General features: G+C 38.5%; 1 protein-coding gene across 1 annotated transcript; it reads left to right on the forward strand.

Moving 5' to 3' along the window:
- Positions 1 to 149: 149 nt before the first annotated feature.
- On the forward strand, positions 150 to 18,183 carry MCM8 (minichromosome maintenance 8 homologous recombination repair factor). The gene is made up of 19 exons (XM_030023674.2): positions 150 to 209; positions 450 to 620; positions 805 to 879; positions 1,390 to 1,472; positions 1,650 to 1,799; positions 2,555 to 2,658; positions 4,650 to 4,848; positions 5,697 to 5,782; positions 7,319 to 7,470; positions 8,544 to 8,742; positions 9,544 to 9,574; positions 9,856 to 9,996; positions 11,731 to 11,872; positions 12,487 to 12,682; positions 12,958 to 13,171; positions 14,147 to 14,356; positions 15,430 to 15,506; positions 16,022 to 16,211; positions 17,461 to 18,183. Exons 2-19 carry the CDS (start codon positions 494 to 496, stop codon positions 17,551 to 17,553), a joined length of 2,469 nt encoding a protein of 822 aa, XP_029879534.1. The 5' UTR covers positions 150 to 209; positions 450 to 493; the 3' UTR covers positions 17,554 to 18,183.
- Positions 18,184 to 18,683: the final 500 nt, after the last annotated feature.

An 18,683-nucleotide genomic window follows, 5' to 3' on the forward strand; every position in this document is an offset into this window, starting at 1 on the left:
GGAGGGGCGGCAGCGCCTGCGCAATGAAGCACTACTCGCCAAAGCGAAGGGCGAGTGGGCGGAGTGAGACCCCCTCGGAAGGGCAAGAGCCGGCCAATGAGGAAGGGCGAGCCGCTCCCCCTGCTCCATGGCAACGCCATATGCTCCCCCGTGATTGGTTGCGGCGCCGGAAGGAGCGTATCGGCGCCAAAATAGAACTCCGAGAGGGGGTACGAACACCCTCGCGAGTGGTGGCTCTTGCTGCGGGAGGTCGGTGTCGTTGTTTCGTCCCCTCATCGCTGGGGCCGCTTAACGGAGCTCCTCTTTGCTTTCTTGTGGTAGGGAGAGGGACGCCGGATTTTCCTCAGGGCCTTCGCTCCCAGCCCAGCAGGCGAAGCCCGCCTCTGCCCCCCCGGCAAATAACCCTCGTTTAAATTAAATGTCTTCTGGTAAAATTTCAGTTTCTTTAGCTCAGTTTGCCGTCGTGTCCCCAAACTGACGCCTGCGGAGCGAGATGAGTAGGGACCTCAGAGGCAGGGGATGCGCCCGGGGAAGAGGCTTTCAGGGGTGGCGAGGAGGATGGCGAGGTGGATGGCGAGGCAGAAGACAGAAGGGAGAGTGGAGAAAGATGCCCGAACCTGGTGAGCCGGCTCCTGTCCTTCTACCTGTTTTCTGAAGCCACGATGCTTTTATTTTGACCCACTTTTGCACTAGGCAATTACAGCAGTTTGCCTCTCGGTGGTCAAATGAATCACTGACAATAACACTTGCAAAGTTTTAGTATCTACATTGTTTTCATTCCTATTTTAATCTTTTTTTTTTCAGTAAGATCTCAACTAGTTCAATCAACATTGGACCAGTTTATTCCCTATAAGGGCTGGAAACTTTATTTCTCTGAAGGTATTTTTAGACCAAAATTATATGTAACACATGCTTTATTCCATTTTTTCTAGAATTGGTTATAAGTAGAGGGGATAAGTTCAACAGAAAGCAACTGAAATTCATATTTGTTATATAAAAACATGAATACAATAGAGATTTCAATCTTGTGGCATACTGTAATCTCTGTGGACTTCAAAACTTGGAAAGGAATCTTGAATAGTATAAAATATGGTCATTCTTAAACCTGTTCGGTTAGCCACATAAAACTTGCATCTATTGAAGACTGGAATATACATACCTCTACTGTACTTTTCTTGATCCTAGGTGCTTGTCCTATGTCATCTTAGAAAAAGTTCTGGTTTGTAACAGGTCTTATAATAGAACGTTACTGTGATAACGTAGTGATCTATCATCTTCCTCAGTTTTGGAAAGCAGAAAAATAATAGAAGAGAAATTGCCTGTTTATGTATTTTGTGAAATGCACATAATTATTCCTGTCAGTTACTAAAATGGCATGTTTCTAATTAGCTTATGCTGACAAGTCTCCTTTTGTCCAGAAGACTCAAGCCTTTGAAAAGTTTTTCATGCAACACATTGAGCTTTATGACAAGGTAAAAACAAAACATATCCCGCCCTGACAACCTATTGTTGATACACAAAATTTGTAATTTTATTGTATTTTCTCCATCAAAAATAATCTCAGTATAGATATGAAATGTTTATGACATGATTTGGATGTTTTTTGTTTATAATTTGAAGTATATTTTATAATTTAAAATGTTTCACAGGATGAAATAGAAAGAAAAGGAAGTATCCTTGTGGATTATAAGGAACTAATACAAGACAGAGAATTGACTAAATCAATACCAAATATATCTACTGAATTAAGGGATATGCCTCAGAAAATACTGCAATGTATGGGTCTGGCGATTCATCAGGTAAATATGACATTCTAATACATAGAAGCATAACCCTTCCAACGAAAAAGAATCAGTGGGACTTAGAGGCAATTATGTCATAAACCCCAAACCTCTATGTTTTTCTCTCTTACAGGAAATTACTGTCTATTTAAAACTCAAACTCTTCCATTTCTCTACCATTTCTGTATTTCATGTTTTAAAAATGCTTTGGTCTTGGTGTATTTTGCTTATTCATTGCCAAAGCCATTGACTAAAACTAAATGTAGTTCTAACTTATGTTACTCCCTACTGGGAGTTCTAATTCCTGGTTTTTGTAATATACTGTGAGTTATTTGTGCCATGTGTCCCACCTCGTGCAGCAGAACAACAGCTGGTGGGTGAATGGTGAGCAGATTCAAGAATTCCTGGCTCTGTTCAATGTCTCTTAAAGTAGTATGTCACTGCTTGTTGACAGACAAGTTCTCAGATGTGTGTGCTTTAGTCAAACAAAACTCCACACATTGACCACAGGATTAAAGATTATTATATACTTTTTTAAAATTAAAAAAACAAACACAACAAATATGTTGATTTTAAATTCCATTTAAAATGAAGCTTAATACTGCTCAGAAGCAGAGAAACACTGTTTAGTGGGCAGTCACTGGACAACAGAGATCTTTAGACTTCAGTAGGGGGATCTGATTGTAAGGGTTGGTAATCGAACTTAATAGCAAATTGAATCCATGTTGCATGGCACATTCCATTTGTGTCTGCCTTTCTGTTCTTCTGTCTAGGTGCTAACAAAGGACCTTGAAAGGCATGCTGCACAGCTGCAGGTGCAGGAAGGATTACCTCTTGATGGAGAACCTATAATAAATGTGCCTCTCATTCATGCGAGGTAATGGGTGTTGAGTATTTGGTTGTTTTTTTTCCAGGAAAATCTATTTGCTTCTTGTCTAATGGTTGTCGGTGTCCATCCATGGTGCTGAAGGCATGCTGAAGGCAGTATTTATTTTATTGAGAGACTTGACTCTGTGAAGCTATTTCCAGAAGAACAGTCTACGTTTTTGCTTTTTCCTTCACCATGACAAAGGCTAAACTGTCCTTGTGAAGAAAAAAGTGAAACAAAACCTGCTTAAAAGTTGAACAAACAGCTAGTAACTAGAAAAGCTTGTGAGTAGTGAAGTAACTTATAAGTAGAACAACTATTTTGTGAAACATGTATTGATTAAAACCAGAACTATTTAAATTTCTGCTGTTTACTGGAGAAGTTAGGAAGTGCTTATGATCTAGCGTTTTGTTAGCAAAAGGCTCGTCTTTGTAAGGAGGCTGATTTGGAGGGCGTGGACATAAACTACAGCTGGTAATATTTATTATTCCTTGTTTGGATGTTTTGACAGTGGTGTATGATGATGTGTTATTTCATATTAGCTTAAGCCTAGTAAATGATTACTGGTAGACAATCTGAAGAATATTGTTTCTAATTAATCAAACTTAAATTAGAAAATAAGAAGCTGAGGTTACACTAATTCTGAATAAGCATGTACTTACAAGAATCATAATTACTGTTATAATTTTTAAAATGTGATTTCCCTTGAGTTCTTAATGAAACAAGTCTTTAGCACAATTTTATTTTTTTTTCTTTATCAGAAGTAATGGTGTCTCAGACTTCAGGACCCTGAGGGGGACTGGGAGTATAAGCCCTGTTTGAGTTTAAATTCCTTTTTTTTTTTTTTTTTTTTTTAAATTCTGTACTGGTGATGGCTTGGTATGGGAAAGCAGCATGTTTTGGCACGACAGGTGGATTTAGTTTGGGGGTTTGTCGCACTATAATATATTTTTAAGTTTTGCATTGTTATAAAACTGCACACTTTTAATTACACAGTAAAATGTGTTTAGAAAAAAACTGTGGCTGAAAAAGGTATATACAAGCTCTCAGATTCTAAGGGACAGTTAATGGACCATTATGCTGTAGAGGAAAGTATTCAATAAGTCAAAAAATATCATGCTCCTAAAATGGTTCTGCAGCATAGGCAGGGTTGAACGATGAGATGGTGGTGTTCAGGGCCCTAAGTGGAGGGAGCAAGGAAAGCCCTGAATTTCAGGACCCAGACTCTTCTCATTGGTGCCCAGTGACAGGACAAGGGACAGTGGGTACAAATTTAAACACTTAAAATTCCTTGTGAACAAAAGAAAACACTATTTTACTGTGAGAGAGGTTGTGTAGTCTCCATCCACAAACATAATCAAAACCCAACTGAACATGTACCTGCACAACCTGCTCTAGCTGACCCTGCTGAGCAGGGGGGTTGGACTAGACCCCTGAGGTCCCTTGCATGATTAAACAATTCTGTTTAAAGTTTGTGATTCTGAATTATTTGGCTAGGTATTCTTTGTTGTCCTTAACAAGGTGCAGTGTGTTGTACCTGATGACAGGTTCTTGTGTCCTTGAAACACGAAAACTCACCCTTCCTTTTGGAGCACAGACATAATAAATCTTTGATCCTTTTATGTTGCAAGTGTAAACCCTGGTCTTAATCTGAAATAATTCAAAGAAATGGTTATAGATGACTATAAAGTAATTTCTGTTGTATCACTAGTCTCAGTTATTTACAGGAGGGAGGTGTCACTATATAAACAAACTGTACAGCTGTTGAGGTTATATACACTTGGGTAATATTAAATGTTACGCTGCTTTCTAGAACAGGAATCGAAGACCGTGCCATGGGTCCACAGACAAAATATTTCTGATCATTGCTCTGGATTACTGTTAATAATTGGGCATGGGATTTTTTTTTTTTGTTTGGGTTCTGTTTTGTGGTTTTGGTTTTTTTTCCTGCATTTAAGTATGGTAAGCTTTCAAAATGTTAATGCTTAACTTTTGTGTAGGGTGTACAACTATGATCCGCTAACTCAGCTGAAAAACGTTCGGGCCAACTGCTATGGGAAATACATTGCCTTGCGTGGTACTGTTGTGCGTGTCAGTAACATTAAGCCACTGTGCACTAAGCTAGCTTTTGTATGTGGCTCATGTGGAGATGTTCAGGGTGTTCCTCTACTTGATGGAAAGTATACTCTTCCAACTAAGGTAAGTTAAAACCATTTAACTTCATACTTTTCCCTTATCTGTAGTGATTTGATGAAAAGCAGTACCATTGGTATTAAAAACAAAAAAACCTCCCAAAATCCCCCAAAAAACAGAAGAAATTTTAAAGCTGGGTTAAACAACTGACACATTAGAAAAAAATTAAACTTGCCATGCAACTTTGTATTACTGCATACCCTTGTTATTTGAAAAAATTGTATCCTGCTGAAACAAAAGCAGTATGTAGAAACTCCCTCAAATCTAGGGAAAAATAAATAATTTAAATTCCGTTTCACCAGTTACATTTAAAAAGCCTCCTCCACCTCACTGTGGTGGTTTTCTATGCTTAGATTGGGGAATTTTTTGTGGGTTTTCTTTAGAACTTTCTATTTTAATTTCACTGGTTTTTATCTGGATTAAAGTCATTAGACATAGGACAGTACCCAGTTATTTTATATTACCTGATGTGCTCAAGTGAAAGCAACATCTGCAAATATTTAAAAACAAACAAAAAACTCAACAAACTAACAAACAAAATGCCCACAAAAAAACCCTCCCACCACCTCCCCTCCCCCAAAAGCCAGCAACTCAAACCAGTTCACGAAGGGGATCATACAATTCAGCTGTATTTGCTTTAACAACTATGAGTCAGGGTTCCGGTGTCTGTGCTCAATAGCTCTTCCTTAATTATGTATGTGCTAATTTGGAGCCCTAATTTAACTAGCTTTTTTTCCTGAAATGGTGTTAATGAATTGCATTGCTTTGCTTTCTTTGTTCTAAATCAAATAAGGCAACTTCAAATTACAATTTTAAAAAAGGTTGAGAATGAATTAGAATTACTATTGTTACAGTGCCTTGTTCCAGAGTGCCGTGGCCGATCCTTCACCGCTGACAGAAGCTCTCCTTTAACCACTACAGTGGACTGGCAGTCTGTTAAGTAAGCATGTCTTCCCTTCTGCACAAAAATATAATGCATCAGGGTAGTAAAAAAGTGACGGGATGTCTTGTTCCATGTTACATTGTGTAATTTTAATAATATGCTTTTGCAGCAAGCACTCTTCAAGACTTGTATATACAAAGCGGTTGTTTCATCCGAGCACTAGTATACTTTGTGTATTAAACCTACCTAATATAATAGCTTCTTGGAAATTCCTCCTACCATGACTGAGTTCTTTGAGAAATGTTCAGTTTGTGCTCTTTGCAGCTTTTCTTGATAATTTCTAACTGCATCTATTATTTAATGATTCCCTTTAATGACCTGTAAGTCAGATTGAAAAGCCCTATTAAATTATGTTGGTCAGCTGTGACAGTTGACTTGAATGAACTGAAAGTAAATTTGAGGGTTAAAAATCTTAGTTCGAAGTGATGCTGTGCCCCCTAGCCCTTAAGGTACACTAGTAGAACGAAGTAGTGCTGCGCCTGCCCATTCATCTACTTTCTATGTCTAATCAGCAAGCAGGTATGCCTAAAATTTGTGAGACCTTTGCTATGGGAGAACAAGTTGCAGTTTCTACAAAAATTAACAACGTTAAAGTGTAGGAAGGTGGATGGTGGATCTGGTTTTCATCACTTCCATCTTACTATGTGCTATTAGAGCTATGACCATCTTACTATTGCCCCATAATATATGTTCAGAAGACAGTCATGTGTTGTTTCTTGTCCATCCCATTAGCTTACTGCAATAAGGGTGTCAGCTTGGAAAAAAAAGGACTCTGCTTACTTTTTCCCACTTCTTACATTCAGATTCTATAAGTTCACAAGCTCTGTATCAAAAGTCTTAATGTGCCAAATGACATCTAAATATGTTTTCTTTATTAACATTCTGTGATAAAAGTAATGTAAAAAAAATCATTAAAAACACAGTGCTGACATTCTTGTCAGCAGCTCTAGAGGGTGCTGTTTATCACAGCTTCCTAAGAAAAGCTTGACTGAGCTTCAAGGAAAACTATTGGAGCTCTAAGCACAGAGCCAAAATTGGAACCTTGTAAAGAACTTGTTAGTTGCTAGCCTTTTACGACTATACAAAGCGTGAGCTACTGTTCTTATGATCCAAGGAATTTCTCGGGCTTTGCTAGGGTTAAAATGTCAATTAAGCATTCATCAGGGCTATAATGTCTGACCTCTTAATTTTTATGTATGAGGTCCATCTTATTTCATGTACTGTACTTATTTCTACATGAACATGCTCATCAGTGCTAGAAAGTCTGAATTTCAACTTTATTATTTCTGCAGTTCATAGTTATTTTCTTTTCAGGTCTTATGCATAATGTATACCTGTTTATTAAAGTCTGAATTGAAAAAGTCTGTTTTGCCAAATTCAGCACTGCTGTTTCTAGGCTTTATCAGGGCATTTCTGCTGTCTCCTTTTCAATTTAGAAAGGATTGGTTGGAAGCACACAGCTGCAGATCTTGTATGCCATAATTGAATTGGAAGTGGTATGCATGGAGTATACGCTCACCTTGTGTTTTGCAGGGTGCAGGAGCTCATGTCAGATGATCAGCGAGAAGCAGGCCGAATCCCTCGCACAATTGAATGTGAACTGGTGCAAGATCTTGTGGACAGCTGTGTCCCGGGAGATATGGTCACAATTACAGGAATAGTAAAGGTGTCAAGCACTGAGGAAGGTAAAATACATCATCTGAGAACACTTCTTTCCTAGGGTGGGGATTTTTCTAGTGATTACATAAGAACAACAGCCATCCCCCTTAATTTGAACTCTCAAAGTTGTAAACACATGAAGTGTATGTTTCTTCAGAAGTTCCCAAAATTTTATAATGAGGAGTTATTTTGTAAAAGCCAGAAGCAGTGCTGTACAAGAGGAGCACTGGCTCTAGTGTCCACTGAAAGGGAGGGGGTTTTACAACCCGCTGGTCTAGACTCAACTATGGTCCTGAATCTGAAGTGCCAGTCTGACACTGGATGTTTTAGTATGTCAGCTGATAGGAAAGCCTTCTGTGGACCACTGATGTAGGGGGGACATCCTTATTTCCTGAAGTCTTGCTGAGACTCATTATTTGCTTAATTTTCCCTTTAATGTCTCCTTCAAACGATAGGAAAACTGTCATGCTGTTGCGAAGGAGTATAATCTTTCTTAGCTTAGTCGTCCCTGGAGAAATTTTACAACTTTTTTCTTCTTTTTTTTTTTTTCCTTTTTTTTCCAAAGTGAAGAAATATGTTGTGCATAGCTGCAATAGAATATATTGCAGAGAACTGCAGTACTGATTTACTGTGAGACCACATTCTCTGCTCAGTAATCATTGGGGGATATAGAAAAGTATTAATTATTAAGCTATGTGTTTAATTCGTCTGCACTATGGATTTTTTCCTCTAAATATTGAGTGGAAACATTTTATATTCAACTTTTATTTGACTACAATAATGTAATAATATTTAAAATTCCTGGAAAACTTCATTTATTCTGGGAGAAAATTCTCTCTATATACATATACCTTCCTAATCCAGCGAAACATTTTATTGTGTACCTAAATGGAGGGAACTTGAAGAACAAATGTAACCAGTAACTTACTTACTTTGCATCAATTTTTGAAAATGCAGATGTTCAATTACGTAAATATGAACATTTTGCACATGACTGTACTTAATATTTCTGAATGACCCTATGCCATTGGTAAATAATATCAGTACTTAAGAATAGAAAAAAAAATATTCCTTCATCCTTTCTCAATTTTTCCAACAGGAGCTTCCAAAAATAAGAATGACAAGTGTATGTTCTTGTTGTACATTGAGGCAAATTCCATCAGCAACAGTAAAGGACAAAAACAAAAGAATTTTGATGATGAGACTTTTCAAAGGTCGTTCATGGAGTTTTCACTTAAAGACCTCTATGCTGTTCAAGAAATTCAAGCTGAGGAAAATCTGTTCAGGCTCATTGTGAAGTAAGTTGTGTCAGACCTAGACTAGGTCTAGGATTAGACTTCTGAATCAGCATGACCACCTTCGGACAAACGTGACAGCTAATCTTAAAGTTATGAAATGTCTAAGGCTTGTGCAATAGATACCACAGAGACTTAACAAACTTTAGTGGGCAAGGGGCTTGGGAGGAAGTGGAAGTATTGCAGTGGGGATGTTAGGACTTTGGGAGGGATTTAAGGATATGGGGATGTGAGGAGTGTTTTAGTTCAACCCGGAGACAGAAAGCTATGGTTAAAAAAAAAAAAGCAGTTAATTTTGCTCCTCGCTGAGTAAATTCAACTCATGAGTACTGTTTTGTTCTCCACTCTGCTTTTCTGCAGCAGAGGAAAGAGGTGCAAGAACTGAGCAGGGGGTGTGGAAGACCCTCAGTTCAGACTGAGAAGTACTCTTCTAGCTGGAGTGTCCCTCAGGCCCTCCCAGTGGAGTTAAAGAACATGAAAGTAGGACCTTGAAAAGGAGGGTTACAGGTAGTTACTTGATTAAGATAAGAATGGGTGCAGAAACCACTGGGAAGCTGATTCTCCTCTGTGTTTGTGTGAACTCAGATGAAAGGTTTTTCTTATTTCAAGCATATCTGGTTATCTGAAAATGTCAAGAAATTTGCTGCTGATGATTTAAACTGATTCTGTTGGAAATTCAGCAACAGCTAACCAAAAGTTTTTTATATTTATAGAGGTGTTCTGTAACAAGAGACAGAACAAGTGTTTATTTACTAATAATACAAGATCTATATTCCCCTTACATTAGTGTTCTTTGTTTTTCAGCTCTCTTTGTCCTGCAATCTATGGCCATGAGGTAAGTAATTTAACAGCTCTGCTTGCAATTTTAGTTTGACATGTTTATGCCACAGTAAACTCGTAAAGGATTTATAAAGCTTACCTGGGGTGGGGGGAAGGGAAAAGGACTGTATTTACAGGTGACTGTGACTCACAGTTGCTTTCAGTGTCAAGGTAGCAGCCTTATACCCTTAAGTTCAGCCATCCAGAAGGAAAGGGTTGTTACAGCCAATTCTAGGGCGCTGTTAGTATTGATTACCATGATCAAATACTTATTAGTTTTGGTATGTACCACTACAGATTGTAAAGGCAGGTTTGGCCCTGGCGTTATTTGGAGGATGTCAGAAGTTTGTAGATGACAAGAACAGAATCCCAGTGCGAGGAGATCCACATGTTCTGGTCGTTGGAGATCCAGGATTAGGAAAAAGTCAAATGTTGCAAGTATGGATTGATTTACTTCTATTGTCTGTTTGCATTTTTCTCTAATTCCTTGTTATCTTGACTTCTTGTAAGCATGGTAGAGTAGCTGTGCTAAGACCAAAGGGTTGCTTGAGCCTGACTGGAGCCATCTATTCATGTAGGATGCCTCAAATGTAGGATAGTACCTAAAGGGGTCCCCTGCTGTCCTCTCCTTCCAGGAAGCCTTGCAGAAGGGATCAGGCCTGTTAAAACACTTATCAAAGCAGGCATACTTGATCAAGTGTGTGGGCTTTCAAGTATAGGCTTGCTGCCCTGCCCGGATATAGGTTTTTTCTTTTCACCAACCTTTTTCCTTGGTGAGGAGTTTCACTCCTTGTCTTCGTTTAGCTCATTTGTTGTCAAATAAAATAACTACACTCTCGGAACTAATGCAATGTTAGATACCATGTCACTCACCTTCTGTGAGGTTTACTTTCATTCTCTTGCCCTATTTCTATGTTGCTAGCACAGATCTTGGCTTTTTGGGAAAGGGACCTGATGCTGCGTTTGGGTTTTAATCTTGGTGGACATTTCTGCATGACTGACAAAATCAGTTAGTAATAGAATTTTTTCATCTTAAACTGAATGGTTTTAAAGTTACACGTCTTTTCCCATGGTTACTGTGAAGTGAAAGAGGGACAGAGGTCACCTAGACGTGCAGCTTTGCATACCTCATTTAAACATACCTTATTTAAAAATTCTGAGTCTTTCTAATGTGGACATGTTATATTAGGATATGACTTGCAATAACTTAAGTGACGGATTTGCATGCAAGCATATTGGCAAAGAAATTTTAAAATTATTTTTTCATTGAATGGGGACTCTCTAGCATACAGTAGATGATTTCTTTTTTTCACATTGTTACTAAATGGAATGCCATTCAAGAAAAGCTAGTAATCTGTTCCTCAGATAAGACCCTGAGGCAAGGCTCCTCTCAGTCATCACTGTCACAGAAAAAAAATTCCAGGGAGAAAACCAAAGCTGTGTCAGAGTGAGGGGGTTTTTTTGGTTGTTTTGGGGTTTGTTTGGTTTTTTTTTTAATTCAATATTCAGTGCCTGTCACATATCTGGTACTGAGCAAATATGCTTTGGCTATTAACTTTTATTTAAAAGAGGCACCAGTAACTATAGAGATTTACTGGGAAAATCCAGTTATAACTACTCTAGGCAAATTTAACTGCAACATGTCTGTGTTCAAGCTTACCATGCTTTGCTTTTCTAGTTCTTATTTCCAATTATAGGCTGCTTTCTGGATATTAGAGGCATGGAGAAGACTAGGACTCTCCTTTATCTCCTAGTTGTGGGGAGAGCTATGCATGCTTCCTCTGAAGTAGCATGTGTTGGGCACTAGGACAAGATATGAGTCTAAATAGACCTGGAGTCTGAAGATACAGAAAATACATATATATGCAATTCTGTGACGGATAGCGTGTTCCCAAGCATTTCAACATACTTTGAAATCTAAGTGCTGTGCCCGAGGTCCTAGTAGTTTTGATAACACAATAGACATGGCTGTGCCGCAAGTATTGTGACCAAAGTTATTCCTACTGTTACGCAGAATTATGTCTCCTTGGGCTGCAAAGAGTTGTAACTTTACTGTTGAGCCACATTAAATAGAAAGAAACAAATTTGAGTTTACTTTGAATTGTTTCTCTAGAATAAGGCTTATGAAATTCTTCACCTTGGGGAGGGAAAAAGTGTTTATTTCTCTTCTAGGCAGTGTGTAATGTTGCTCCTCGTGGTGTGTATGTTTGTGGCAATACTTCCACCAGCTCTGGCCTGACTGTTACACTGTCTAGAGATTGTGCTTCTGGAGATTTTGCCTTGGAAGCTGGTGCTTTAGTGCTTGGAGATCAAGGTAATACATGTAATGCTACAGATTTTGAGTGGTGGGGCTGTGTGCGCTGCTGAGTCTAAGATTAACTACAGTGCTTGCATAACTGTGGACTAAAAATTAAATTTAAAGTATGATATTGGCTTTCCACATCTTGGGAAATTCTGAGCTTCTCCAGTGACTTCTCTGGGGGTGGTGCCTGCTTTCCTAGGGCTTAGGATGTGTATGAAACTGGAGTTCTGTGATTCACATACCAGCCGTACTTAATGTGTCAAAGAACTAGGATTTCCTTGTTGAGAAATCTCTGACTTAATGGCAGCTGCTGGACTCTTACTGTTTTTGAAAAATAGCTGGCTTATGAGATTTGCTGTCTATTTCTATTTTTAAAAAGCTTGTTTTGTCATCTTAATGTGTAATCAAGACACTGTTTCTGGAAGCCAGGCCAACTTCATAATGGTTCGGCTGCGGCACCATGAAATGAAAACAAACCTTGCTGAAATGGAGACTTGGCCTGATGTCTCCTGCCATCCCTAGGACTCTAGGTTGGACTTCTGATGTAGCACTGGATTGTAGCATACACTTGTCCATCAGTTAATGTGTTTTCTAATAAGTCTTTGTCCTGTTTTAATTGCTTCCAGGAATTTGTGGAATAGATGAATTTGATAAGATGGGAAACCAGCATCAGGCTTTGTTGGAAGCCATGGAACAGCAAAGCATCAGCCTTGCTAAGGCTGGCATTGTTTGCAGTTTGCCAGCTCGGACGACTATTGTTGCTGCAGCAAACCCAGTTGGAGGACATTATAACAAAGCCAAAACAGTGTCTGAGAACTTAAAGTGAGCACTTTCTGAAATGCTGCTTTCATAGTTCACATTCTGCAGCAGATGCTTCTGGCAGTCTTGTAGCTTGTATATAATTGCTTTCTAGTTTCCTGGAGCCTGAACACAAACTTACTGTAATAATTTTTCATGGCTTTCGAGAGAGAAAATGCTGTTCTACTTTATTCTGAATGAATGGGACAAGATTTTTTAAGTGTCTTTGAAGTGGAGCAGAGTTGCTGTAATTTTTCCACTTCTTTGAGTACTGTGTGATTTTCTTGTCTTTACTCTAGAATGGGGAGTGCTTTACTGTCAAGATTTGATCTAGTTTTCATTTTGCTGGACACCCCAAATGAAGACCACGATCACTTGCTGTCTGAGCATGTGATGGCAATCCGAGCGGGAAAGCAGGCAGCATGCAGCAGCGCTGTTGTGACTCGTACCAACACACAGGATCGCTCTGTTCTCGAAGTTGTTTCAGATCGACCGCTGCTTGAAAGACTAAAGGTAGGACTTGTGCTGTGACTGTTGCTATGCCCCTTCCTGTGGTGTTCCTTGCATTTGGGACCTGGCAACCCTGACCTGCTGGATGTCCTTCATCAACCACTCCCATTCTTCTCATGGTAGTTGGCTCTGAAGTAAAGAGGAAGCATTTAAGGCTCCAGCCACCAGTTTCTCCAATTGTCTGTTGTACCTAACATTACCCATCCTCCTGGACCTGCTAAAGATGTGTCTCAAGCCACCTTCATCTCCACACAGAAAAGAATCTATTAGTTGAGCTGGTTTGGGGTTTTTTGGGGGTTTTTTTTTTTTTTTTTTTTGGTTGCAGTAGTGAGAAGACACTTTGCATGAGATGCTGTAAAGCAAATTTGCTGTGTTAGATTTCAATAAATAGCTACAGAACTAGACTGGATATACTAATTTGATATAACACAATGTGCTGTGAAGTACTGAATCCAAATAAAGCAGTGTGTAAACAAATCCCTGGGCATCTGCAACTCATGACAGATTTGGGGATTATAGGAGGGGAAGCATATTTCTTATTAAACTGAAGTGATCAGTTTGAGGGCTGATATTGTCAAATGCCAGGTCTTGGGAGAAATCCCCTACTGGAGCTAAACCCATGCACTTTTGGAAATGGGATATCAGCTGTGATAGTGTAATTTTCTGTGGAGCTATATCTTACAACAATTGGGAAATTGGATTTTCTCTTTTTGAGAAAGAATTCTTGATCTAGTTAAATCATATTTGACACTTCTCATTGCAAATGAGAAGCTTTGGCTGCCTTTTCTGAAATGTCTTTAATTACATATCTAACCATAGTGTATGGACTTTTTAAGTACATGGTTCATATATGAAGCACTAAAGCCCTTACAGTGAAGATTTCACCAGATAAAGCATAGAAGATAAGGTTTTATGTTAAAATTTGTATTGTATAGGGTTCTGTCAGACTGAAATCTAAGCTCTTTGTAATTGGGTTAGATCTTACCAGGAGAAAACTTTGATGCTATTCCACATCAGCTGCTGAGGAAGTACGTTGGATATGCTCGGCAGTATGTTCATCCAAAATTATCTCCAGAAGCTGCTCAGGTCCTCCAGGAATTCTACCTTGAGCTCCGGAAACAGAACCAAGGAGTAGACAGCACACCAATCACCACAAGGCAGCTAGAGTCATTGATTCGACTTACGGAGGTAAATGCAAGCTGTAATACTTAAGGGATTGAAAGCAAAGAGATTATTCCTAAACTACTACTGATACCCTGTAATTTTTGACAGCTTATTTGCTTCTATGCTGCTTTGTTGTGTTTAAAAAAAAAAAAAGAGAGACTGCAAGAGACTTGCAAATGCTTAAGAGCTACTGCTGCTTAAAGCCTCTTATAAATTAAAACACCCTTGAGGGGGTGGAAAGAGAATCGATCACATTCTCCCCAAAGGAGGAAAAAGTAGGTGCAGGTGGGAACAAGCTGCTGCCCATCTTGAACTTTGAACTGCTGCTCTTTTCCTTAACACTATGCCTTGATAACAGTATTTGTGATCTGCTACTTCCCAAGAATACACTGTTAAAAAGCAAATAAACTCCAAGATGCAGCCTAATAATGTGAGTATGCAGGAGATGATATTGAAATGTGTCCTGGTTTTGGCTGGGATAGTTAATTTTCTTTCTAGTAGCTGGTATAGTGTTATGTTTTCAGTTCAGTATAAGAATGTTGATAATGCACTGATGTTTTCAGTTGTTGCTAAGTAGCGTTTAGACTAAGTCAAGGATTTTTCAGCTTCTCATGCCCAGCCAGCAAGAAGGCTGAAGGGGCATAAGAAGCTGGGAGGGGATGCAGCCAGGACAGCTGACCCAAACTGGCCAAAGGGATATTCTATACCATGTGATGTCATTTATATCCAATCCTTTTATTTTTATTGTCATTTTATTATTGCTATTATTATCATTATTAGATTCTTCCTTTCTGTTCTATTAAACTGTTCTCATCTCAGCCCATGAGTTTTACTTTTTCTTCCTGATTCCCTCCCCCATCCCACTGGGTGGGGGGAAGTGAGTGAGCAGCTGTGTGGTGCTTAGTTGCTGGCTGGGGTTAAACCATGACAAAACACTATCAAAAAAAGAGAGGAATCTTCCTCTAAATCCTGTAGGTTCAGGTTACATCTCTGCTCCTAAAATTTGTGTGTGTTGTGAAAAAAATGCTACAACTGCTCTACGTCAGCTATAATATATCTTAAATATACTTTTGTGGGTTTTTTTGTTTTGTTTTAAGGCACGGTCAAGGCTGGAATTAAGGGAGAAATCTACCAAGGAAGATGCTGAGGATGTAATAGAAATAATGAAATATAGGTAATACATGCTGTTTTAAAAATAAATACAGCATCACAGTGCTATTAATTCAAAACTTTTTTTTCAAACACAGATATACAAATACAGTGAAGAAATGACTTGATAAAGTTTAGGCCTATGATACCAATATTCAGATTTGTTAGCTCTTCTTTAAAAACTGACAGCAGCCCTAAGCTGAATACAGTTGCTTAGGCCTTTGAGTTGTATCATTGTAGCAGTTATGTATACCCATGCATGTAACTTAAGGCATGAGGTGCTGCTAAAGGTTTTTTTTTTTTTTTCTCTTGTGTGATTACTTTCTGTTGTTGCAGTTGAATGATTTAAGTTTAAAAGTGATTTGGACAGATGCTTAGTCTAAGTTCCCCAGATAGTGTCTTTCTTACTAGGGGATGGTTTCCTATGTGGCTTCTGGGAGCTTTCTCAAGCAGTTATGTGTCAGGAAGAAAATTCAGGTGCTCTTGTACTTTTATCTCCTGTTGATTTTTTTTTTTTTTTTTTTTAATATGTATTTTTAGCATGCTGGGAACATACTCTGATGAGTTTGGAAAACTGGACTTTGAACGTTCACAGCATGGATCTGGGATGAGCAATCGATCACAAGCAAAAAGATTTGTTTCTGCCCTTAACAGTATTGCGGAGAGAACTTACAACAATCTCTTTGACTTGCAACAGCTTCAACAGATTGCGACGGAGCTACAAATACGAGTAAGTTTGGAAATCAAGCATTTCTTCAAGAACAAACTGCAAGACCAGTCAAAATTACTTATTGCAAAATGGAAAGTGGAAAAGGCACATCTGTCATGCCTCTCTGCAATGAACAGAAATAAGCAGCGTTTGCTGCTTTTAGGCTGAACAATCTTCCCGAATTGCCTTTGTTTGTCAGCTTTATTAATCTTACTAGCTGTTTGACAGTAAGAACTCTTTGCACTAGTAAGGGCTGGTTCTGCTTCTGAAGCTGGTCCTTAACAAGATTCTGCTTTGTTTTGTGAAAGGCAATTTTGGTTTCAGTATACTTTACTTCCTCTGGCTCCCCAAGGGACACACCTATTTTTGTTCCCAAATTTAGACTGTTGTGACTGTGACTGTCCATGATCTATTTCAGCAGTGCAGTGACGTTTCTGCTTGGCCTTCTCTGGCCCAAATACGCCTTTTGAGTTTTCATTCCTGCTTCAAGCATCCTAATGTTGTAACTTGATAGGAACGTTGTGTAGGAGAGACAGCCACAAATCAGTTTTATCCTGTAACTGATTTGCATTCTGTACTTTTGGGGGACTTCAGCCAAACAAAAATATTGGTAGCTAATACTACTTTTTGCTTCACAGTAAAAAGCTTTAAATGCCAATTTAAAACTTAAAACTGGATTTGAGGTTTAATGAGTGAAAAGTAGTGATAATGAATTTCTCTTTATGGGCAATAATGTTGTTGTTCTTATTGCCTGGTTAACCTACTTTGGCCTGCTGGGGCAAGATAACTTCAGTCTCCAAACTTGTTCAAACGTTGACAATACATAATCCTGTCTGACATAACGTGTTATTGTCAGCTCTCTTCTCACATGATCATTCATTCATCCAGCGATTAGCTACCTATATAGCTAACTCAATTAATTCTAATTTTCCCTTTATGTATAGAATATTTCTTGCCCATTCAAAGTTCTATACCTGTAACAAATACTTGGAAATCAGTGAGAGTTGTAGAAATCAAACTTTTCTTTGGTAGATACTTGTGTTTCAGAACTCTGTATATTTTCTGCGTGCTATAAAGTGTGTAAGTAAAGCACAAAAGCATGCAACTGACTGTATGCCACCACCTAGTAGGTCAGCCATTTGCTAAGGAAACTAACCTATTCTTAGCTCACTTTATTTCACTAAGTTCTTTCAAACTGTTTACGTTGCTTTACATCAGATAAAATGTAATTCTTCCAATTTGATATTTATTTTTGTCTGTCTTTTCCCAGGTATCTGATTTTGAAAGCTTTATTGGATCCCTAAATGATCAGGGTTATCTTTTGAAAAAAGGTTCAAGAGTTTACCAGCTTCAGACAATGTGAAGAGAGCCATTGTGATAAACTTTCTTGAGACATAATCGTTACATCCAGAATGAACTGATGGACCTGCAGCAATAAAGCACGCTGAACTGCAGCCTAGCACAGTAGTCGATGCTCTGCTGGCACAGATGCTTACTGAGGTGTGGGACTCCCTTTCAGAAACTAGCAGTTGCCCGCAGGCTTGCTTTAAGCTGCCAGCGGACAAACTGACATGTGGTATTGCTGCTTGACTCATTCTGTAGGTCTGCTAGCCCAAATGAGACTCTGTAAGACTAGCATGTACTTTATCCTCCTTGAGGAGTGCATAGTGTGTTTTATATTGACATTATCACAGTGCCACAACAGATTCTACTTCCAAAAGAGATGTTGGACCCACAAATTTAAAACCAGAAATCTTTTGTGAGAGATGATGTGAGTTGTATTTTTAGCACTGTAGTTCATTAGAGGAATTTAAAGTATAGAAATGTTTCCAAAAAGTCAGAAACCTTCATGTTGATACAACACAGTTTTATAGCTGTTAAGAAGTGATACCTTATTGAAACTGACTTGATTTTCTGCTTTGCAGCTCTGTATTGGTCTTTGTATCTGAGATTTTATTTGAAACACAAGTCTGATTTAAGAAAATATCTTTATTACAATATTTAATTTGTAAAACAGGAACTGGATTTTATTTATGTCTTTCATTAAACTTTATATATGAGAAATCTGTGATTTGTTCAAGAGCATTATACAGTACCAGTGAACACTGGTGTGGGTGTTAATGGCTGTTACCAGATATGTTAACACGAACATGTTACATCTGTTTCTGGGTAACTCTGTTCCTGCCGCAGAAGAATGTGTGTTCTGCAAGAGAGTAAAGTGCTGGATATTTCCTGATTTTTACAAAATCGGAATCACGGTCTAGTGCAATAAAATGGCAGATGAGAAGCTTTCAGTCTAAGTATTTGGAAAAAAAAAATAATTCAGGCATGCATTGCTGATACTTCTGTTTTCCCTCCTTTTTTTCTAAGGTAAAATATGATACATAAATTGTAAGACAAGAAAATAAGCTTCATCGTTTCTGCTTAAGTGACATAAGGATCTGATTTGATCTGATTTGCAGCATGCTTCCACAGCAATTTTGTATGAAAACA

The sequence above is a fragment of the Aquila chrysaetos genome, chromosome 8, assembly GCF_900496995.4.
Source record: "Aquila chrysaetos chrysaetos chromosome 8, bAquChr1.4, whole genome shotgun sequence".
Lineage (NCBI taxonomy): Eukaryota > Metazoa > Chordata > Aves > Accipitriformes > Accipitridae > Aquila > Aquila chrysaetos.